Source organism: Mangifera indica, unplaced genomic scaffold (assembly GCF_011075055.1).
Source record: "Mangifera indica cultivar Alphonso unplaced genomic scaffold, CATAS_Mindica_2.1 Un_0072, whole genome shotgun sequence".
In the NCBI taxonomy this organism is placed as follows: Eukaryota; Viridiplantae; Streptophyta; class Magnoliopsida; order Sapindales; family Anacardiaceae; genus Mangifera; species Mangifera indica.
The window spans coordinates 69,164-93,543 of NW_025401164.1; the positions used below are offsets into that span (position 1 = coordinate 69,164).

The 24,380-nt window shown below is 32.9% G+C and overlaps 3 protein-coding genes across 5 annotated transcripts in view; 1 reads left to right on the top strand and 2 right to left on the bottom strand.

Annotated features, from left to right (window-relative positions):
* The window catches only part of LOC123207333 (protein unc-13 homolog), a 29,152-nt gene extending 19,188 nt beyond the window's left edge, over positions 1–9,964 (bottom strand). The window contains exons 1-9 of one of the 3 annotated variants that reach the window (XM_044624709.1): positions 9,739–9,964; positions 9,025–9,092; positions 8,063–8,238; positions 7,887–7,951; positions 7,383–7,716; positions 4,814–4,880; positions 4,490–4,643; positions 3,164–3,331; positions 2,950–3,060 (exon numbers count right to left, since the gene is read on the bottom strand). In XM_044624709.1, the coding sequence (XP_044480644.1) occupies positions 2,950–3,060; positions 3,164–3,331; positions 4,490–4,643; positions 4,814–4,880; positions 7,383–7,716; positions 7,887–7,951; positions 8,063–8,238; positions 9,025–9,032 (1,083 nt within the window). In that variant the 5' untranslated portion in view covers positions 9,033–9,092; positions 9,739–9,964. Of the gene's footprint in view, positions 1–2,949; positions 3,061–3,163; positions 3,332–4,489; positions 4,644–4,813; positions 4,881–7,382; positions 7,717–7,886; positions 7,952–8,062; positions 8,239–9,024; positions 9,133–9,738 lie in introns of all 3 variants that reach the window. The other 2 variants (XM_044624708.1, XM_044624707.1) reach the window with 2 other exon arrangements.
* A 5,249-nt stretch (positions 9,965–15,213) lies between these two features.
* LOC123207336 (putative UDP-rhamnose:rhamnosyltransferase 1) lies at positions 15,214–16,785 on the bottom strand. The gene has a single exon (XM_044624710.1). The coding sequence runs from the start codon at positions 16,703–16,705 to the stop codon at positions 15,305–15,307; it is 1,401 nt and encodes a 466-aa protein (XP_044480645.1). The 5' UTR covers positions 16,706–16,785; the 3' UTR covers positions 15,214–15,304.
* Positions 16,786–22,627: 5,842 nt separating this feature from the next.
* Positions 22,628–24,244, top strand: LOC123207337 (putative UDP-rhamnose:rhamnosyltransferase 1). The gene has a single exon (XM_044624711.1). It carries the CDS (start codon positions 22,783–22,785, stop codon positions 24,181–24,183), a length of 1,401 nt encoding a protein of 466 aa, XP_044480646.1. The 5' UTR covers positions 22,628–22,782; the 3' UTR covers positions 24,184–24,244.
* The last annotated feature ends 136 nt before the right edge of the window (positions 24,245–24,380 follow it).

The window sequence follows — 24,380 nt, forward strand, 5'->3', positions numbered from 1 at the left end:
TTTCCACTCACATTACAAATTTTAGGATCAACCTTTGAGGATGATCATTGGCTATGCTAAGGAGTGTAATGGCCTATATCATCTCAAGGGTGCTCCAACTCTTTTAGGTTCTAAAGATTTTTCAACTTCCTTTTTTTGTTTATATTGTTTCTAATAATGAGGTATTTCTTTGGCATCAACATCTTGGACAAAGATTTAGTATTGAAAACAATTGTATCCATGTCTTTTTATTATTAAATTATTATTAAAGACATGAATGTTTTTCAGTGTGAAGACTGTATGCATGCTAAACAGTCTAGACATTTTTATCCTTTGCACTCATATCAATCATCACAACCATTTCATCTCATTCATTTTGGGGACTTGCTTGTTCTGCAAGTTTAACTCACAAAAGTTGGTTTATTACATTTATAGATGATTACATGCAGGTTTGTTGGGTTTATCTCATGAAAGACAAATCTCAAACCAATTCTATCTTTCAACAATCCCACAAATCTATACCAATTGTTCTTCAAAAATCTATTCAAATTCTCTGCACTAATAATGGAAAGGAATATATGTCTCATGACTTTCAAAAATTCCTCTCCAATCATAGCATATTTCATCAAACATATCATGCATACACTCCTCAACAAAATAGTTTAGTTGAAAGAAAAAATATGCATCTTTGAATGGCTTTGGGTACAATCAAGGGCAAGCTAACCATATACTATTTACCAATGATTCTCATTATGGTAATCTATTTTGATCGTTTATGTGGAGGATATTATCATAACAGAAGATGATGCCCAAAAGATTAAGAATTTGAAGAAATACATGAAGACAAAATTTGAGGTCAAAAATTTGGGAAACCTCCTATACTTTCTTGGTATGGAAGTAGCATGAAGCAAACAGGGGATTTATATCTCTTAGAAAAACTATAACCTTGAATTATCGTCAGAGACTTGAAAAAATGGTTGCAAATCAGCAGGTACACTTTTAGAATTGAATTGGGAGTGCAAAAGTACTCAAGAAGATCCTCTCATAGACAACAAAAAATAGCAAAGATTAGTGGGTAAACTCATCTATTTATTACTCACTAGACCGAATATAATGTTTGCAGTAAGTGTTACAAGTCAATTTGTACATGCACTATCACAAAGACACTTTGATGTTGTCAATCATATCCTAAGGTATCTTGAAGGGACTCCAAGGAAAAGGCTATTGTTTTGAAAGACTTATCAAAGAAGAATTGAAAGTTATGCAAATGCTGACTAGGTAAGGTTTGTTGAAGATATGAGATCCATTACTAGTTACTACACAAAGGCTTGGGAAAGTTTTGTTACTTAGAGGAGTAAAAAGATGTCGATTGTATCTCCTAGTAGTGTTGAAGTTAAGTTTAGACGCTTAGCACAGGGAGTTTGCTAGCTACTTCAGCTGAAACAACTAATGGTAGACTTGAGGATTTCTTGATCAAAGTTATATGAAACTTTATTGTGACAACAAATCTACAATAAGCATTGCACAAAACCTAGTGCACCATGATCGAGCTAAACATTTAAAGATTGATAGACACTTTATTAAGGAGAAGTGAAAGAAAGGGTTGTTAACTTATCATATACCTCAACCAAGTTTCAAGAAGTTGACCTACTTACCAAGACCTTGCCTAAGTCTAGCTTTGAATTCTTTATAAGTAAGTTGAGAATGTGTTAGGTGCCTAAGCAGCTCTATTCTCCAACTTGGGGGTGTGTAGAAAACCAAGAATAAATCTCTAACCTTTAAGGATTAAAATTCTAATTTACTAACTAAATATTTCTTCTTCCTAGTTTAGATTGATTTGATTCTTTTTCCTAGTTTAGGTTGATTGTTTTCCTAGTTTGTTGTTGTAAAATATGCATAAATTAACCAATTCACAATATAATATGTTAGGATCCCAAGTGCAAGGTATGAGACTTGGATCCCACATTGAAAAGTATGAACAACTAGTGTGGGGTTAATTTGGCCTTGGGCTCTCCCATCTGAATAGCTAGCTTTTGAGGTGTGACTCTCTTAAGGTTCGTATCATTTGGTATCAGAGTCATCACCATGTCTCCAGTTACAATCGTGCGACGCGGGTGGTGACGCCGACATTGCAGTGTTCGCCCGAGGCTAGCAGAGAACTAGCGCACAGCCAGTCCGCGTGGGCGCCAGGGCTGCAGAGCATGGTGGTATGTTAGGATCTCAAGTGCAAGGTGTGAGACTTGAATCCCACATTAAAAAGTATGGACAACTAGTGTGGGGTTTATATAGCCTTGGGCTCTCCCATCTCAATAGCTAGCTTTTGAAGTGTGGTTCTCCTAAGGTTCGTATCAAAATAAAATCAAGCAAGAATTCTTAAGAAAAGGGGGAGAGTTGGGGAGGGGGGCGGGGGAATTAATATCATAGGTAGCTCCCATCAACGGAGGTTTCGTAAGTATTTCGGCCTTTAAATTTGAGTCAACCATGCATGATCTTAAGTCTTCCAAAGCTGAGAAGCCTCTTTGGTATGTTTTTTCCCTAGGATATACAGGAAATTTTAGAGCTTTAGCCTTTTGTATTGGTGCTAGCTGCTACACGAAGTCAGCATATTGTGTCCTGGCTGTGCTAGTCTAATTAGCACTTGTTAATTTTTGTTACACACGGAGCTACTATGTTTGGTTTAATTTGGGTATATAAATCAAACTTGTGGAATCCTATGATTTTGTACCTCTTATGCATCTTTGCATGAAATTGCTATTATCATCTCTCTTAGGAGTCAACAAAAAACTGCAGCTAGCAATTCCATTGACTGGGTTCCTTTGGGCAAAAAACAGCATCTGCTGACTTACTAGTAACAATAAGACTGTGGCTAACCAAGAAGAGAAACATATAACTTCTGAGTCCCATTTTCAATGGACAAAAAACAAAGCAGCATATATTACACCAATTGATTGGCAGCATCAGTGTGCATACCTCAGAATCTTCAATCTTTGCCAAAAGATTAAGCAACTCGGTTGCTTTGCGCCCTGATTCCCCAAAACCAACTGCAGGGTGATTAACAAGCCCTTCCTCCAACATGTTCAACTACAGTGACACAAATTAACAAATATACTCTTATATAGGAAGTACATATCAATTCTAGAAGCTTACTGAAGATAAAGAAAGGGAACAAAGGAACAGAACATACCTGCCTTTTTTGCCAGCGTATATAGGTTTTTTTGTCAGAAAATTCTGTGCGTGAAATGCAGCATAGCAGTTCTAAAGGAATCAATAACGTATCCATTCTTTTTCCAACTTTTCCAGCAAGAGCATTAAGCAGACCTTGCCTTGTCCTTATGTCCATTGCTTCAGAAATCTGCATCAATAACCATTTCATGGATAATGAATCACCAAAATACTTGCAAAATCAAAGAAGCATAACATAATGTTAAAATGTAATCATATATCATGAATGCAAGACCAAGAGAATTTATAAGTGCATTCATGGCATCTCTTATTCGGCAACATTCAAAATTAAAAAAAAGGGAAAGAAAAAGGAAACCTCCAAACAAACTTGGGTAAGTACTTTGAGCATAATACTGGAGATGAAGAGAAAAGAAAAAGGTTCACACAAGGACTTTGAAAAAAAAGAGTTGCACCATTAAAGCACCTTTTGACAAGATAGTTATCCATCGAAAGATTAAGAAAAATTAAAACCTCCAAAAGTCCATGAGATTTTATTCCCTACCTTCGTTGGTATGTCTTTAAAATGTATAGCAGGAAAAAAAAAATTCCCATGCTCCACTTGAAAAAGAAAAATAAAAAACTGACTGTTACACAGCGTTATATATCCTCCAATAAGTGTTACCACAGCGCCCCCCCCCCCCCCCCCCCAAAAAAAAATTAGAAAACTGATTAATAAAAACTGAAAACTCAGAACCTCCAAGATAGTTATCCATCCAAAGAAACAGAAAACTCATAACCTCCAAAAGTCCATGAGATTTAGTTCCCTACCATAGTTAGTACATCTTTAAAATGCATAGGAGGAAAAAAAAAATTCCCCATGCCCCACTTGAAATTAAAGAATAAAACCGATTAATACAATGTTAAATATCCTCTAATAAAAACTGATTAATACACAGCATTGATTTAATATGCTCTCTATCAAGAAAAATTATACTCTGAACAGGATGGATGCTAAGAGATTGTATGCTTTAAACCCAACTCAGCTGGAGAAATGATTCATAGAAAAATCATATTTAAGAGTGATGTTATACTTATCAGGATCAGTTCTATCATTGCCTTGTTTAAATTTAGTTTTCAATCATAGCTAATTCCTCTTCCTTTAAAATGCTTCATACAATCAATCTTCATTTCAATCATACAGAAGATATTTGGACATGCCTTTTGTTCAAAGATGGTATAGGATTTGCAAGATGATTATGGAAAAAAATTCTAATACAATTATTTTATAGTCCATAAAGAAAAGACAGAACACACAACAATTTACTTCTAAAATAATGAGTATCTAAACCTCCATTTGGACGCGCATGGTTTCCAACAGACCAACCAATCCAGGTGCACGTTGCGATTGATTCACAAAACTTTCATTTTTACTTCGTCCAAGCTTCCTCAACAAGCTAGACTTTTTGTCTTTCCTTTTTTCCTTGGATGGTACAATAAGGCCTCTGCTTTTTGTGAAGGAAGAAAATGCATAAGTGAAAAAGAAGAAGAAAGTGTCAACATATTTACAAAGCAATGGCAAAAAAATGTTACAAAACTTTCTAAGAGAGAGGAAAATTTATAAATTTAAGAGATGAAACAGATCTTTGAGCCAAAGCAAAATATGAAAGCTTACCCTGCAGCACCAGCACATGCCAAAAGGACTTCATATGCAGTTTCACGTAGGTCATCATCAGTAATTCCTGTAAAAAACAATGTCATCATTTTAATTTCCAGTATCACTCAAAGCTTCCTATGAGCTACAAATCCACTCATCAAAGAAACTGAAACAAATATAAACGTGGCATTTGAGCCATGAAATAACCTTCAAATGTGACTGAATCATGACTCAGTACATCTTTGAAACTCCATTCTTACCATCAAAACCAGTATATATAGACAGCAGTAAATTTTAAGCTATTCTGTCAGTGTTAAATTTTTTTACTACAACAACAAAAGGAGCCCTCCAATGGCTTTCAATCCATAGTTTAATTATCATAATATCATCGCTTATAAAATAAAAAAATACATGATGACATGGCATCTCCGAGTGAGATATTCATTACAATATAGCAGGAGAGAGTAATTTAAAAGATGCTCTGTTAATCAACAACAACTGTATTTCTAGACACAAATAAAATTATAAATGCTCAGTCATAGTGGTATAACATTTTTAGTTCTAAGGGAGCAAAAGGAAATATCTGATTGCTTTGATTCCATAGTTAAATCGACAAAACATTTTCCCACTGAACAATTCAATGTACTCCAATGAGCAAGGCATTTAAATGATGTTAAGTATCCATTAAAATGGAATCTAGTGTCACCCATTCTTCAGTTCATTTTTTAGACAGAGTGAGGTTGCAAGAAAAAAACAACAGACACTAATATGATTTTTTTCCACATTAATTCACCCAAAATTTACTTTTTATGATCACAAACAGTGTAGCAGCAAGAAAAAACTAAAGATAATTTTACATACCCTGGATTTACTTTTATGATCAAAAACAGTGTAGTAGCAAGAAAAAACTAAACATATTTTTACATACCCCGTATTCACCCAACATTTACTTTTGAATCTTAAGTATCGAATGTAAAGAATTTTTATTGACAGAAAATATCAGGATTACAATTTAAAGCATAAAACCTCCAGCTCTCCGTCTCAAGACTCTGATGGTGCTCCACCTCCCAGAAAACAATGCTATGTTGAATTTAATTCTCCAAAAAGCTCTCTCAAATCTTCCCAATACCTTACTATTCATATCAATAAAAACCTAACCCTAGGCACTAACTAATTTGAATCTAAATTGGATCCCACATAGTATTCCTAATTCTAATTTAATATTCCTAATGGTATTTAAAACTTTAATAAACCCGTAAATAAATCCTAATATTTCTAAAATACTCAAACTCCTAATTTAATTGCAATATTCCTGAATTCTTGGGGGTCTAACACATTAAACAGATATGTTTTTTACAAAATGAGTTTTAAAAAGGTAGCTATCTACAGGAAGGACAAGAAAGAGGAAGGAGAAAGAACCCAAGGCATAACAAGGGCAAGATTAGATGTCATTATAGGAACTTTCAGCAATAATCAGTCAACTATAGAGCTACTACTGACTTTTATTGGAGTATTTTCTCTGAATTTCAATGTAAGTATATAGGGGCTTTCTAAAGTGGAAGTAAAAATAGTTTCAACTTCAAAAACATGTGTGCCTTCTCTTAAACTGAAAATATACATAATCTTAGGGCTGGACTCGAGCCGAGCCAGCTCGAGCTCGAGCTCGGCTTGGCTCGGTTCGAGCCCGAAACGAGTCAGGCTCTGCTCGACTCGATCGAGCTCGAGCTGGCTCGAGTTGGCTCGGTAGATTTTTTTAAAAAATTTTTATACAAAACGACGTCGTTTTGACCATATATATACACAAAACGATGTCGTTTTGATATGAAAAACGAGCCGAGCTGAGCCGAACTCGAGCCGGCCATAAATAGACAAAGCCGAGCCCAAGCTGGCTGCGAGCCGAGCCCGAGCTGGTTGCAAGCCGAGCTCGGCTCGGCTCGAATCCAGCCCTACATAATCTCTTCCAAGCCAAGACTATCATTATGCAAGTTTTTGGCAATTGTCAGTATATTGAAACATATTCTTACTCTGCATTGAACCCCATATCTACTTGACATTTGACCATGAGATTTTTTTTAGATTATAATAACAACAGCATCAGTAAAACACATGATAAACCGTTTTAGTTATGAAATTCAACCCAAAAGTTTTTAGTGCATTTCCAAACTGGAAAAAAGAGAAATATAGCATCACATGAAATACATGATTACTCCAGAATATCCTTCCAAGTTCCAACTGATAAAAATACAGAGTAAAGTATTACTATCTGTGAAAAGCATAAAATTAAAACTCCATAATTAAAATAAGCACCTGCATATTTCCTTCAGCAGTTTGAGCAATAAAGTTGCATTTGTTGGCTTAGGAGAATAGCTCATATTAAGTTGAATACTTATGAATGTCAATCTACCACATTTCAAGTTTCTAGTTCTATTTATCCATACTTTTATCAGAGAACTAAGAGAAGGCAATGCAAACAACTTACCACACAACACGCACAAACAAATTAGGCCTTGAATATCCTTTTCTTAAGATTCCTATGGACCAGAAATAAACAATTTTTACACATCTAGGGCATTGTTTGGTTGAATACCTGTAGCAAAAGAGGGTAGTTTCAACACAAGATCAGCAACATCATTCAGACGACGTCTTGAAAGTCGAACACTATTAACCTCCTCAGTGTTATCATCATCCTCAAAATCTTCAATGTCATCAACAGTTAGCTCTTTCTCTTGAGTGGAGTTAAACGACTCTGACCTTGATACAGCAGACACATCAGGTGATGATGCAAACATAGGAGGTGGAGTTGAGATGGGAATAGTAGGTGGTGTTGAAAAAGGAACAGGAGGTGGTGCCCTTTTCGGAGGTGAACCGGAAGATTCAGGATTTGTAACCAAAAAAAACTCATCAGCAGATCCGCCATTATTCTGAAACAGGCAGAACGACCAAGCTTATAAAGATGATTAATATATATAAAAACACAAATAAAAAGATGAACAATAATCTGTTGAGAATACAGCCTGTACACTAATTTATCATGACGTACTAAGATTACAAGAAGTTAGCCAATAAACTGTTAGGGCAATTCATAGCTTACCATTTGGGGTAAACCGGTGTGGTCATGGAAATCTCTAATAGCCTCAGAGAGTTCAAGCATTCCACCTACATTAATCAAACCAAAGCAATAGAGCAAGAGGTCTCTCAAAAACCAAATCTAGGCATGCATAGATATTACTCAAAAAGGAAATGCAACAAGATCTATAATTATATTACCCTTTTTAGCACAACCAAGAACATAATCAACACTGACTTGATCCAAATCCACATCATCTAGTGTAACTGCTCCAGGAGGCATTATAACTTTCTTAATTAAGCTACCAGAAAGGATAAAATCCAGAAGTATATGCCTGTCACGCCGGAATCTCTGCAGAAGCTCCAGTGCATCTTCCCTAAAAAATCACACACTCTTGTTTAATCTCTTATACTAAATTATGTTTGCTGGGAATCACCTTTTTATGACATTCAAAGTGCTTCCAAACACTTAAAAAACAATTTTGATCAATTTTTGTAGTGTTGTGTTCAAGTGTTTGTAGAGATTGCAAAAGTGATTTATGAGGAAACGCTTAATAAAGATTTAAATTTCAAAATGACTTGAAAGTACTTTTCGAAAAGCAATTTAAGGGTGCCTTCCCATAAAGCAATTTGAAGGACATTTAAACAAATGATGAAAGACAATTATCGTCAACAGTTGAAATTCTTACATTCTGCATATAATTGTATCTTTATATAGTTGTAATTATTTCGATTATTCTTGACTTTTATTTAAAAATTTATTTTAATTTTTAGTAATGAGAATAAAATTTGGATTTTAAGATTATTGATGTGTCTCAAAAATCTTGGTATAAAATTTTTTAAATCATTTATAAATAAGAAAAAATATTATGTTGGGTGTTTTGTTAATAGTAGGCTGGAGAAATTTAGTGAAGAGATTAAAATGCTAGAAACATTTAGGAAATTGCAAACAATAGATAATTTTGAATCAATTCGAGTGCGTTAGGTCAACTTTAGTATAGTTCAAGTTGAGTTAGATTTGAAAATTTTCGATACGATTCTAATTTAGGTTGTATGGTTGAGGGTTTTTGACCCGCAACTCGAACTGACATAACCCGATGACACAAACTATCAAGTCTAATTGCAAATCTAAGAAAAAACATAATTCATGAAATGTTACATACTCTTCCATGGTAACTTAAAAATTGAATCAGAACAAAATTCCTTGGACTCCAAATGCTATCTCCACGACCTGAAAAGGATTGTTGAATCTGATCATTGCCAATTCCAATCTAAAGCAAAAATAACAGATCACATTACAATGCTACGAGACACCGCAAATATTGATTATCTCATACTCAACTCATCTTCAGTTCAAGTAACTTCATGAAGCAAAGTCATATTTCACTTCCAATTTAGGTTACAGATAAATGTCAATCTAGAAGTCTTAGTCACAGATCACATTATAATGGCACAAGAATCAAGATGCAACAAAAATCAATAACCTAATTATTAATTACTCTTCGGTTCAAGAAACTTTCAAAAGCAACTTCAGATTTTCAATTTCATTTACGTCAAATTTCTCGTGAACAAAAGAGAGAATAAAAGCATAAATTAAAAAATTGAATTAAGTAATTTTTAAAATCAAACTATCAGATCGCATTACAGGATACAATATGCAATTAATAGCAATCATCTAATTTTCAATTACTCTTAACTTTAAAATGTAAGTTCAAAATTTTCAATTTCATCGTCAACTTTCTCTGCAGCCAAACATAAGATAATAGCTTAAAACAAATCGATTTTGAATGAATGAAAGAATTAAGTTATGCTTAAAATGGATCAATATATATTTGAATACAATAAGCTAAGAAATAATGGAGAGAAAAATATCGTACTTGAATGAAGTCGGAATTCTGAGAGAAGAGTCAATAAGAAGCTAGAAACAGTCAAAGGTTTAAAATGAAAGTAAGAAGAAGAGTTGATAGTATTTCAAGTTAATGGAAACGGTGCTTTTTGTAGACCGTGGTGTTGGCTCCTCCGAGCGAAAGTACCGGTTAAGGAGAAAGAGACTGTAGCCGATCTTAAAGTGAGATTGCAGATACCAACAGTGGCCTCGGAGTTAATGACATTTTCGCCCCTAAGATTTGATGGAAATTTTTGGTCCAAAAAAAGAATTGTCCCTAGCATAAGTTAGCAAATTACAGATAATAGAGTTAATACTATTATGGACATAATTAATTAAAACTTGAAAATGTAAAAGAAGAAAGTGAGAAAAAAGGTTAAAAATGGAACAGGATCCTTATCCATTTGTAAGAATTAAGAAAGGGGTGAAATTTAGTTTATAAAAAATTGAGGGAAAAAAAATTTTATATATGATTTTATATGTTGGTAAAATTGGTGTATATGAATCTATAGGGAAATTATATTAAATATTTATTTTACCTTTTTATTAAGTAAAAATGTTTATTTCTCTTATTCTTAAATAAAAATTTTCATTTTTTTTTATTCTTAAACAAAAATACTCAATTTTCCTATTCTTAAACAAAAATACCCTGACCTTTTTGTAAATACCAAAATTACTTTTCACTACATCTATATAAACTCTCTTACTTTTATTCTCATTACATACATTTTTTATATCACTTAAACACTTATTCCCACTCTCATTTTTACTTAATATCAATTACTACATGTTTATTCGGAAAGAAAAATTTCGTATTTTTAAATTCAAATCAAATAAATTAATTCGTAAAAAAATGTTCATATGAATTTTAATTCAAAACTTAATTTTATTTGTTAAATATAGTTTGTATGTCATATAAAGGGGGTGTTTGGATATTTGATGATAATTTAGGGGTTAAAAAATGTTAGAAATATATGGGGGTATTTTGATATTATACAATATGTAAAATATTTAAATAACATGTTAAGAATAAAAAGATATATTAAAATACTTTAGAATGTGAACAATCAAAAAATTACTTAAATTTTGAAAACTACATATTCAAATAGCTTAGGAACGAGAAAACTGAAAAATCAATCTGAAATTTCGTAATTACATCGTAAAACATGTTTAGAAAAACATAAAACTAAAGAGACAAATGCCAAATTTGAAAACTACGTTCAAAAAAGTCTAGCGCAGTCACAAGCAAACTAAAAATCATAAAAACAGAAAATCGTAAATTTGGTAAAACAAAAAAACTACATAATACACACTGAAATAGTTTTATTTGGGCGTCCAAATTGGGTGCAACCAGCAAAGTTGATTGTCGTTATAGAGCTCAAAACGAGTTTTGCGTTGATATATTACAAACCCCTTAATTCCTCATAAATCAAAAGTTATGACCATTCAAAATCTATCTCTTACAGACCCTATAGTTTAAAACAAGTCAATTTTCACCCAACACACGGTTCAGTGTAAAATTTTCCAAAGATCCCCGTGGATCTCCCCCTCTTCCCTCTCTCCCTAAAATTTTGAAAACGCTAAATTCTCCCTCCCCCCCCCCCCACCCCACGGGGGCCCGTGGAAGATTACCGTAGCGCTGACAGATCTAACCCACTTTTTGATCATAAATCATCATTTCAGCCTCTAATTTCAATATAAATTAAATCTACACATCTAATAATAGAAAACCCCTAAAAAAATTCAAGCAAACACAACCAAAAATCCAAATATTTACATATTGTTTAAAATCGGAACCATAAACATTCAAACCTTAAAATCTCCCTCAAATCTTAATATTCATAATAATAAATTGATTCAAACAAGAAGTGAGATGATGTACTATCCTTATTTATCATTTTCGATTGTCAAAAATTATAATAAGTCGATAGAAAAAAACTAAAACCCATTGCATCCGTGGAAAACCCGTGAGATATCTGAATTTTTCTCTAAATTTGAACCATAAACCTATGGAAAATGTGAGGTTTATATATAAGGACAGTTTAATTATTTTCTGAATCGAAGATATTTTTATTTAATTATTAAAATTTTAAATAATTTCGTTTAACATCTTTTAATTTTAAGTATGTATTATAATTTCTTAAATTTTTATTATATTTATAAAATTTTGTAGTTTACTCCTACCCTGAAAATTGGTGAAGTTCTTTTTTAATCTAAATATATATATATATATATTATTTAGGCTTATCCCCATTGGACCCGAGCTTGAAAATAGTTCAACCGGAGGTTTTTCGTAGGGCTTTACACATTTTCTCCCACTTTCTCTTCATTTTTGCAAAGAATTCACTTCAACTTTCAATGGCCAGCTACAACAATTTCGAAACCCTAGGAAAGTAGGAGAGAATCGAAGAAGAATCCGAAGAAGAAGAAACTGAACAAGATTGGGGGGATTGGAGAGAAGACGACGACGAAGAAGACGGCTTAGAATCAGGCTTTCTCCGTTTGTTCTGTGACGATAATTACAGTTTGTGCGATGAACTCTTCGAGCATTGTCGTTCAAGTCACCATTTTGATTTTCATGGCATTAGGACGGCTTTTGGATTTTTATGGCTCGTTTAAGCTCATCAACTATGTTCGCTCTCAGGTCAGTTTCAATTACGTTGAATAAAAGCTCGCATTTTATTTTTCAAATTGAGCTTTTTAAATGTGTTACAAGTATGATCGTGCTATTTGATTGCTTAGATTTTTGCACGTTTATAGTTGATTATTAGAAATCTAGTGTTTGTTATTGTGTAATTTGGACCCTTTTTGGCTACAAAGAAGGCATTCTGTGGGAAGTTATTTTTGAAATAGTGAAAATTGATTTGAGCTATTAGGCTGCTGGCTACCTACCTTAAGGTCTGGGTTCAAATTCCAGGACGATGTAGCAGGCAAAAAACTGCTATTTTCCTTCTTCCTGAACATTGTATGTTCAGCAGGGCACTAATTTCTAACTTAAGTTTGCTAAGCGGGCTTGAGGACATTTTTGAGTTATCATGAAAACGAAAAAAATCTACTTCTATAATGCAGGAACAGTTTCATGTATTTTCTTAGTTTTATAAATGCGGAAAACTTTTTTAGTTTTTTTTTGAGTTTAACAATAGTTTTGGATGGATGAATTTTGTGTTTCAGATCCCTTTTTTGTCAAATGCACTTCTGATATGTTTCTAATATGTAATTGCATTGAAGAATTATATACAGATACTGAAGCTATGTAGAATGCGGTTTCTTCATTTTGAAACAATTCCTATTCCAGAGCCGTTAGGTGGTACCAAACTCAATATTAAGTTTTCATAGTTTTTTGTGGGTGCTTTGGCAGGAAGAAGTAGGAGGTTTTTTGAAGATACCATGTGAGAAATATACCAATAGTTTGGGTGATGAAATCTATTAACTTTTTAATGGGCGCTGGTCTCAAAAAATTTTCAAGACACTTATTTTTAAAGTACTAAATTTAGGAGTTTTGGGTTTATTTTGTGCTACTAGCATTAATTTTTTAGTTGAATATAACTTTTCTTGACTGAGTTGCTCTGTCTATACAACATTGATCTTGGTTGATCCCTATTTTTTGTGTACTGTTCTCTCTTTTGTGATTATCCTCTTGTTATAATTATATTTCCTTTATTTCTTATCTAAAGGAAAAAAGAAGAATGTTTCCATTACTAGGTAGATCACATCTACCTAAGGTAACACTTATGTGCATTGGAAGTTCATGGCTTGGTATTCTTTATTTCCTTTTGTTTGCCAGGTGGCACAAAATAAATGATCGAGTTGTGGGTTTACTTGCCAGTCCAAACAAGATCTAAAGAATCATTTACATGCAACGATTGATATTAAAGACATTAAACTTCTTTGTGATGATGATAAAAATCTGAAACCTTTCATGCAAGATGACAAGCTCTTGTACAATTTTGGTTATCAGGAAGGTGAAGATGACTATGAAACTTCATTTGACAAAGAGGAGCTTATGAGTTATATGGGGAATTTTGAAGAGATTTGCATTAATGATGAGAATATGGGGGAGCAATTTGCATTAAGTAATTGCTCTATTAATGAAAATGGAAAGAGAGAAGATGCTTCTGCTTGTTATTGACTCTAATAGTTTTTCGCCCCCTCTTCATTGTTTGTTAATTGTAGATTGCAAAAGATAACGGCTTTTGGTCGAATATACCTCAAAATGAAGTCAATGGTAGCAGCACGGGGATAATAGAGGTAGTTCAAGGGATGATTGAAGAGGTTGGTGAATCTATACAAATGTGATAAAATTTTAAGTAAGAATGTCATCAAAATGTTTGGTCAATCAATTCAAAAATAGTAGATACATGCACGCATATTAATTCTCAAATCAAATCCTTTTCAGTCATAATACTAGCGAAAAATGTTAGTGGATGGCTTAGCATCAGCTGAAAAAATGTCATTTCACATTCCCTGCCTCTCATTCTGTGAAAGTATAACTGCAGCATGGCAACAAACAATCTGTCTTAAAAGCTTTTTTTTTTTTTTTATAAATAATAATTTAAAATTTTTATTTTAAAAAATTAATAATCTAAAAATAAAATAATAATTTTATTATCTATACATTTTAAAAATATTTTTAAATAACCCTTTTAAATATTGTACCTAAATATTTTTAATATGCGAAATTATCTTTCAAAACTTTTTGAAAATTTATAAATCAATTATTATAATTCTTTCAAAATTCTATCGGTTGGCATTACCCATTACTATTTTCATAACCTCACCATTGTTGGTTTTAACTAGACTCTTTTTTCTCATGATATGAGTTATTGTCGATGAAAATTTTCACTTGATCGAATTGTCAATAACTTAATCAAGTAAAAGATATTGATGATATTATCTTGAAATGGTTGAACAGAGGAACAAAAGAAGAATTTGAAAAAGGTGAAAGGAAAAAAAAAAAAACAAAGGAGGGGGTGAAACTTAAAAGAAAAAAAAATGAATTTTTATATAATTTAGATATTTAAATATTTTTTTAATCTGAGATTATAAATAATTTTAGAAAATGAAATTATAAGAATAAAATAGTAATTCCACTTCTTATAATTATGTCAATATTTGATTTTAAATGAATAAATGTTATTTATATGATCAGGTGTGGAAAAGAGTTAAAAGCCAAATTTTAAGTGGGAAAATGTGATTTATATTTATGTATAAAGTAGATGATAGAATATATATATATAATATATAAATGATTAAATATTACTTTATTTTTAAATTAAAATCATCTGATTATATGATATTATATTATTTATGTACTTAATTATATATTAAAAAATATGTGTACATAATTTTATCAATAATATATTAAGTTAATAATAGTATTTTTTTTATTAATAACAATAATATCTATTTTTAAATTGAATAGTATTATATGCATAATTTTATGTATAAATAATGATATGTTATCATGTGATTGAAATTTGATGATACATGTTATTTGCGTATAAAGTTACACACATAATATTATTGTTTTAAATTATTAAAATAAAATCAATTACATTTCAACGATTTGAAACTTGCCTATGATTCTGCAGAAACTCCACAAATTTGTGTATGTATTGATGGTGGATCTGTTCATTTGCAAATAAAATCCTCAATTCCTTGGCTTTCTCTCTGTAAATTCTTCCTTCTTCTTCAACTATAACCAACTTTAATGCCTCTGACACTGATTGCCTCGTATACATTCCATCTTCCTCATTTCTGTTTATCTCAATCCCAACCTTCTTCTTTGTAAAAACTCTTGCAATCAACCCTTGGTCAATGGAGAAAGGCAACATAACTAGGGGATGTCCATAATATAATGACTCTATAATTGAGCTAAATCCACAGTGAGTTAAAAATGCTCCCACAGATTCATGAGCTAATATCCTGAGTTGAGGGGCCCAACTCGTCCACACCACTCCTCTACCCTCCACTCTTTTCTCAAACCCATATGGAAGAAATACTGTGTCATCTTGATTCCTTAGAACCCAAAAGAAAGGTAACCCGGATAATTCCAAACCTAGAGCCAACTCAGTCAACTCAGTTTGACTCAAATTTAACTCGCTTCCGAATGCTACATAAATCACAGTCTTTGGCTCGTGTTTCCCTAACCAATCGTTAATGGTAAGCCAGGTGTCCTTTTCAGGGGCGCCTCCGTTGTCGTAAGCCAAAGGCGGCAACAACCCTATAGGTAGGACTGGTTTACCATGAAGCTCTTCGAGGAGATTTATCCATTCCGATTCAATCTCAATGCAGCTTCTTACAGCTATTACATCACAGCCGTCTATCACCAACCCTAGTCGAACCATATCTGTGACTCCCGAATCGTTCATCTCAATATGATCAAAAAATTTCTTTGCTTCATGAAGTCGATACGCTACGTTGGTTTTGAATGGTACCCATGTTGGAGGAACAGTGAAATCTTCCGGCTTAGTACGAGGATCCTCACCGTTGATCATAGCCGATGATGATGATCCAAAGAAACAGATTGACAAAGCCTGGAATATGCTGAAGAAGGCGCCGGAGATGCCAAGCTTGGCTGTTATTGGTGGCAACCAGGAAGCAATAAAGTCGTGAATAATCCAATCTGGCTTGGATTTTTGCAAAAATTCAGCCAGAGAATCTTGGAGTTTATCACAGGCACTTTTAAGATATGGGATTTTGTGAAATGGCAAATCACTGGTGGCCTCAGCGTGTTGTGGAAGATTATCCTGATGGGGTAAAGTAAGGCTCACAAAATTCATCTGGGAAGATAAATTTGGAGGGACTTTAGGAAGGCGTTGGATGTTTCTGGGAGTTGAAATGAATGAGATCTTGTGACCCCTTTGAGCAATCTGTTTAGCTAGGTCAAAGAATGGAATCATATGACCAAAGGCTAGCCATGGAAACATGGCTATGTGAAGCTGTTTAGCATCCGCCATTGCAATCAAATTTCAAGGCCATTTCTGTTCAGTATCTTCAGACTATGCTCCATCTTAAACTCCACTTCTTCTATGCCATTGGCTAATAACTGATTGCGTGTCTCTATGTTATCCACATACGTGCGCAAACTAATGAATTCGACTATACGAACAATAATTGACATAATGTTAGTGGGCAAAGGAAATAATTCTTTGTAAAAGGTTTTTATTCATATGGGAAAAATTTTGAATTGATTAATTTAACATCGGATGGTAAGATTATATATAATAAAATCTTGATATATTTGATATAATAATTATAAATTTGATTATTATATATCTAGATTTGCCCCGTTTGACAAAATTGAACAGATTTCCATTTATTAAAAAAAAAAAAAATTGAGATTTTTGCAATCATCATTGTAATGGCGGTTGGGTTTACCCTTTCCCTTTGGATACCAGTAGTTGTGGCAGGCTGTTGTGGTGCATCTTTCATCAGAAGGGAGCTCTGGAGCAATTAAGCAATGGAATCGTCTGAAGTGGCAAAGCATTTGGAATTCTCAATTGAAGTCATTATATATTAAAAAAAATAAAAAATACACATAACAATTCATTTTTTTAATTTCTTATTAAATATAGTTGCAAAAAATATCTATTTTGGTTAGTAAAATGAACTTAGTATACAAATATAATTACATTTTTTTTAAACCCCACTTTCATGGTGGAAGGAAATAATACCCTACTAAAATTAATTTTTTAGTTATAAATAATTATGTATTGACAATTAAGATTTTAGTTATAAAATAGAGATAAAATTATTTGGTATTTAAATTGTTATTTAGACAACTAAAATTTTAGTGATAAATAAATTTTTTTAGCAACTATAATTTTAATTGTGAAATATGTAACTAAAATTAATATTTTGTAACTATCTTTTTAGTTGCAAGTAATTTTGTTTTGACAATTAAGTATTTAGTTGCAAAATAATTCTACCATTTTGGTTGGTGATAACTAAATTATTATTTTAACAACTAAAATTTTGCTTACAAATAAATTTGTTTGACCATTATAACTTTAGTTGCGAAATATGTAACTAAAATTAATTTTTTCAACTAATTTTTTAATTGTAAGTAATTTTATTTTGACAATTAAGTGTTTAATTTGTTTCACAACTATAACTTTAGTTGTGAAATATGTAATTAAAATTAGGCCGTAAGACCAATCCACTAAAGGTTTGCAAAGACACATGTAGAAAGGCAGGCCTTACAATTTTTACGAGCCGATCTGACTTGTGAGAGCTGCATTATAACGAATCTTGACCAAGTATGGCTTGTCGGCACAATGGATTATGCCGAAGCTAGTTCTTTTCAGTATGACCCACTGTCATCTCTCATCGTAATTATATGCAAATTGATTTGAATCCTTATTTTAATTATTGCAATGGTTATCCAATCATTTATTAATTGTATAAATAAATTAATAAAAAATTTTAATCGCTTCTTCATCACTATCATAATTTCACTATTATCAGTCTTAATTATCTTTTCTTTCATCGTGATATGAGTATTGTTGATGACAGTTTTCATTTGATCGAGTTGTCAACAACTCAATCAAGCAAAAGATATTAATGATATCATCTTGGAATCTTTGAACAAGGGAACATAAAAAAAACACAAAGAAGGTGAAAAGAAAAGGACCAAGGGAAGAAGGAGAGGAGACTCCAAGTAAAAAGAACAATTAGTGAGTTGTTATGTAATTTAAATTTTTAATTTTTTTAACTTTTTAATTTAAGATTATATGGTAATTTTGAAAAACAAAATTGTAAAAATAAAATAATAATTTTATTTTCTATAACCATATTAAACTTTGATTTTAAGTGAAAAATGTTATTTATATGTGTATACATGGAAAAGTATTTAAGCTCAAACCTTACCTGTAGGAAAATATAATTTTGATTTATATATAATTTTCTTGTGTGGAAGATTATCGTGATGGGATAAATTTGGATGGAGGGACTTTAGGAAGGCGTTGGATGTTTCTGGGAGTTGAAATGAAGGAGATCTTGTGACCCCTTTGAGCAATCCGTTTGGCTAGTTCAAAGTATGGAATCATGTGCCCAAAAGCTAGCCATGGAAACATAGCTATGTGAAGTTGTTTAGCATCCGCCATTGCAGTCAAATTTCAAGGCATTTTCTCTTCAGGATCTTCCAACTATGCTAAGTCTCCAGCTCCACTTCCTCCATGTAATCCAGTTCCACTGGCTAATAACTGATTGCGTGTCTCAATTTAATCCACATATCTGCGCATAATAATAATGAATTTCAACAATAATTGAGATTTTTTCAATCAACACTGTAATGAGGGTTGGATTTACCCTTGTACTTTCCGTAGTAATAGCTGTGGCAAAGTTATTGTTGTGAATATAGCTTCTTGAGGGAGCTTTAATGTTTATAAGTAATATTTTATATAAAAATTTGATATATAAATAATATATTATTATATATTTAAATATTATCTTATTTTTAATTTAAAATTATTTAATCATATGATAATATATCATTTATATTTTTTAATTATATTTTAAAAATATATACACATAATTTTATTAAAAAATAATTACGTTTATTCAATCCTCGCTTTATTGGTGGAAAGAAACAAAATGCTGCTAAAATTAAATTTTTGCAATATTTTGACAACTAAGAATTTGATTATAAAATAGAGATAAACTTATTTAGTAACTAAATTGCTATTAGGACAATTAAAATTTTTGTTGTAAAAAAATTTGTTTGACAACCATAACTTTAGTCACAAAATATAGAACTAAAATTAATATTTTGCGATTATATTTTTAGTTGTAAGTCATTTTGTTTTGGTAATTAAGTATTTAGTTGTAAATAAATGTTTTTGGAAAATATAACTTTTGTGGCAAAATATGTAACTTAAATTAATTTTTCACATTTAATTTTTTAATTGTAATTAATTTTGTTTTGACTATTACGTGTTTAATTGCAAAAAAAATTCACCATTTTGGTGGTAACTAAATTATTATTTTGACAACTGAAATTTTAGTTATAAATAAATTTATTTGACAGTTATAACTTTAGTTACGAAATATATAGCCTTAGTTAATTTTTCGTAACTAATTTTTAGGGCTGGATTTGAGCCGAGCCGAGCTCAGCTCAGTTCAAATATGGGCGGCTTGAGTTCGGCTTGAGCTCAGCTAAGGCCAGCTCGTTTTGGGCTCACGTTTGGCTCGGTTCGGTTCGTTTTTCATTATCAAAACGACATTATTTTTAATATATATTAATTAAAATAACGTCGTTTTGTATAAAAAATTTTTAAAAAAAATATATCGAGCCAACTCGAACCAGTTCGAACTCGATTGAGCTGAGCCAAGCCCAGCTCATTTTAGGCTTGATCGAGCTGAGCTCGAGCTTGAGCCGAGCTTGGCTCGACTCGAATCCAACCCTACTAATTTTTAGTTGTAAGTAATTTTGTATTGACAACTAAGTGTTTACTTTGTTTGATGATAAAATATCCACTTTTGGTTATTTTGTTTATCTAAGTGACAACTTTTATAACTTTTTATATTATAAACTTAATGAATAGTTTGAATGACAAAAGAGGAAACTCAATGTATAAAAGGATATGGATTCATATCTCCTCTAGTGATATATCAAAATCAACGTTTAAATTACTTGATTCAGTTGTTATGAAATCGGTTACTAAAACTGAGATTTATCCCATTTGATGTGATTAATTCAACCCCAAAAATAATGAATAGGCTCGAATGGGATTCCTAATTGAAAAAAAAAAAGTTTGTATCAAGTAGTAAATCTTGAAATCTAAGCAGCCAAAGGACTATTTCCCACCCAAAGTATCTTCTTATCTCAAATTCTCACACTTTAACTTTAAAAATCTTATTTATTCATTCATGAGCTATTAAAGTTAATGAAACTATAACCCTTTAAAATTTTATTTCTTTTCTCCCCCTAAACCTTAAAAAATAACATTCCCCCCCCTTAAAGTTTGGTTTTCAAAATCCAATGTCATCTCCAACGACATCTCTTTTCTCTTTCTCCAACAATCGCTCCCTCACCATCTTCCCCTTTGACCAATGATCCTAAACTCGGCAAGAAATGATGATTCGTTGAGAAAGATGAAACATTATCTCTTCGATGAAGACAAGATCTCTTGCCTTCCCTGACAAAGACTGTCGTCTTTGTCAGATTTTGTCTGGGTCTTCCCAACGAATTTAAGTTATTTTTGACGTCAATTGATGTTGTCGAAACTTTCAAATGAGAGAAACTTTATTGTCAAAGAGAGAGGAGGTATCGAAAGATATTCGTCACTGACAATAATATTGGATTTGATGTCAGAAATCTGGAAATTAAATCATAGGGAGAACTGTTATTTTTAAAACTTAGGTTGGAGAAAATTTTTATTTTTAAAGTTTAATAAAGAAAAAAGAGATTAAATTTTAGTTTATTTTTGATATTACAAATTTTATCTCTAAAACTATTAATTTTAACCACTTATAGGTAAATATTTAAGGTTTTTAAAGTTAAAAGATAGAAACTTAGAATAAGAGGATATTTTGGGTGGAAATAAGCCTTTGGCCAATCCAAGGACATGAAAACGATTGAACGGGGTGCAAATCCACAGGCAATATAAGAAAGCAACTATTAAATGTTCACAAAATTTTACATGTTTAAAATTTAAAAATATTGTAAAGGTTATGGGGTCCATCAATGGCATTATTGGATTAAATTTGAAAAAAAAAAGGCCAAACGACTATTTCCCACCCAAGGTTTGATGTTTTTTCAAGTTTTCACTCTTTAACTATGGAAACATCAAACACCCACCCATGACCTGTTAGATTTAACAAAACTCTAACAGTGGTAAATTTAATCTCATTTTCCCCCCTAAAAGTTTAAAAACTAAGATTTTTTCCTTAAGCTAAGTTTGAAAAGATTGCATTTCCCCCCTTAGGGTTTATTTCCAAACCCTTTCACTTTCTTCGTCACCATCACCGACCGTCTTCTCCTCCCGATGGTTTCTTTTCCACCGACGGCCCCCCTCAACTTCACCCCAATGCATCCGACGCATAGAGAAGTCGTCTGAGAAGAGAAATCGTCTTCCCAAACAACGAAGATGAGATCAATCGATCTCGTCTTCATCGTCTGGAAAGACGATCGTCTTCCCAGATAAAGACGACTCGTCTTTCCAGAGGACGACGAGTCGTCTCGTCTTCCCAGAAAACTAGCAGACGACGATGACGACGACGACGACCTTCGTCTTTCCCAACGAAGTTCTTTGTCTTCCATGGCTTCTCTGACTCCGATCGGGCGTTCAAATACGAGAAAAGAGATCTCCGAAAGGTGAGGATGCTTCGGGAGGGAGAGGCCGTCGGCAATGGAGCCAGTGATGTCGCCGGAGATTGCAAAACGAAACCCTAGGGTGAAACTGTGATTTTTTAAAACTTAGGTTGGGGGAAGATTTTGGTTTTTAAAGTTTAGGGGGGTAAAATTAGTTTCTATTTAGTTTTTTTTAATATTATAGAAAAAAATGACGATTTTATCCTTACCACCGTTAGAGTTTTGTTAAATCTAACCGGCCATGGGTGGGTATTTGGTGTTTTCATAGTTAAAAGATGGAAACTTGAGAAAACATCAAACTTTGGGTGGGAAATAGTCGTTTGGCCAAAAAAAAAAAAAAACAAACAAACGTGCATGGCCCAATTATTACATAACGAAATATGGTTATGTACAGACGGAAAATGAAAGTTGATTATAAAGCACAATTTCAAAGATCCTGAAAACAAGTAGGGCCTTGTTATTTGTCACGAGGCATGATTGAGTTGTTCAAAAAAAAAATTTATTCGGCAGAAAATTTACTCACCTCACAAAGACAATTGAAAAAAATCTCAATTATTGTTCGTACTTCTTATTGTGGTGGGCACGCTGCAGGCAAGTGGATTACAGAGAGGCAAAAAGGGGAGCTACAATTAGCCAGTGGATTATATAGAGGAAGTAGAGTTGAAGATTGAGCATAGTTTCAAGATTCTAAATAGAAAGACACCTTGAATTTTGTTAGCAATGGCGGATGCTAAACAGCTTCACATAGCTATGTTTCCATGGCTAGCCTTTGGCCACATGATTCCATACTTTGAACTAGCCAAACGGATTGCTCAAAAGGGCCACAAAATCTCATTCATTTCAACTCCCAGAAACATCCAACGCCTTCCTAAAGTCCCTCCAAATTTATCCTCCCAGTGGAATTTTGTGAGCCTCACTTTGCCACATCACGATAATCTTCCACATGATGCAGAGGCCACCAATGATTTGCCCCTTCACAAAATCCCACATCTTAAAATTGCTTGTGATAAACTCCAACATTCTCTAGTTGAATTTTTGCAAAAATCCAATCCAGATTGGATTTTTCACGACTTTATTGCTTCCTGGCTGCCACCAATAACAGCCAAGCTTGGAATCTCCAGCGCCTTCTTCAGCATATTCCAGGCTTCGTCAATCTGTTTCTGTGGATCATCATCATCGGCCATGATCAATGGCGAGGATCCTCGTTCTAAGCCTGAAGATTTCACTGTTCCTCCACCATGGGTACCATTCAAAACCACCGTTGCGTTTCGACTTCATGAAGCAAAAAAATTTTTTGAGCATTATGAGATGAACGATTCGGGAGTTACAGATATGGTTCGTATGGGGTCGGTGCTAGACGGTTGTGATGTGATAGCTATAAGAAGCTGCATGGAGATTGAATCGCAATGGATAAATCTCCTGAGAGAGCTTCATGGTAAACCAGTTCTACCTGTAGGGGCGTTGCCACCTACAACTTACGACAGCAGAGACACCCTTGAAGATAACAACTGGCTTACCATTAACGACTGGTTAGGGAAACACGAGCCAAAGACTGTAATTTATGTAGCATTCGGAAGCGAGTCAAATTTGAGTCAAACTGAGTTGACTGAGTTGGCTCTAGGTTTAGAATTATCCGGGTTACCTTTCTTTTGGGCTTTAAGGAACCGGGATGACACAGTAGTTCTTCCAGATGAGTTTGAGGAAAGAGTGAAGGGTAGAGGAGTGGTGTGGACGAGTTGGGCCCCTCAACTCAGGATATTAGCTCATGAATCGGTGGGAGCATTTTTAACTCATTGTGGATCTAGCTCAATTACAGAGTCATTATATCATGGACATCCTTTGGTTATGTTGCCCATCTACGGTGACCAGGGATTGATTGCTAGAGCTTTTACAGAAAAGAAGGTCGGCATAGAGATACCGAGAAATGAGGAAGATGGAATATACACGAGAAAATCAGTGGCGGAAACATTAAAGTTGGTTATGGTTGAAAAAGAAGGGAAAATTTATAGAGAGAAAACCAATGAATTGAAGGTTTTATTTGCAGATAAACAACTCCATGATCAATACATACACAAATTTGTTGAGTTTCTGCAGAATTATAAGCAAGTTTCAAATCATTGAAGTGTAATAGATATAATTTGCAATAAATAAAAATTAGATATTATTGTTATTTATTAAAAAATATTAGTTATTAACTTAATATATAATATATCTTCTCTCACCTCCTTTTTTGCTTGCTTTTTTTTTTTTCTTTTCATCTTCTTCATATTCTTATAGTTTATATCTTCATCTGTTCAATGATTTCAAGTTGTCGTCAC

Excerpts from the sequence above, each read along its gene's own strand:
- LOC123207336 (XM_044624710.1), bottom strand. The coding sequence starts at position 16,705 with ATGGCGGATGCTAAACAGCTTCACATAGCCATGTTTCCATGGCTAGCC.
- LOC123207337 (XM_044624711.1), top strand. The coding sequence starts at position 22,783 with ATGGCGGATGCTAAACAGCTTCACATAGCTATGTTTCCATGGCTAGCC.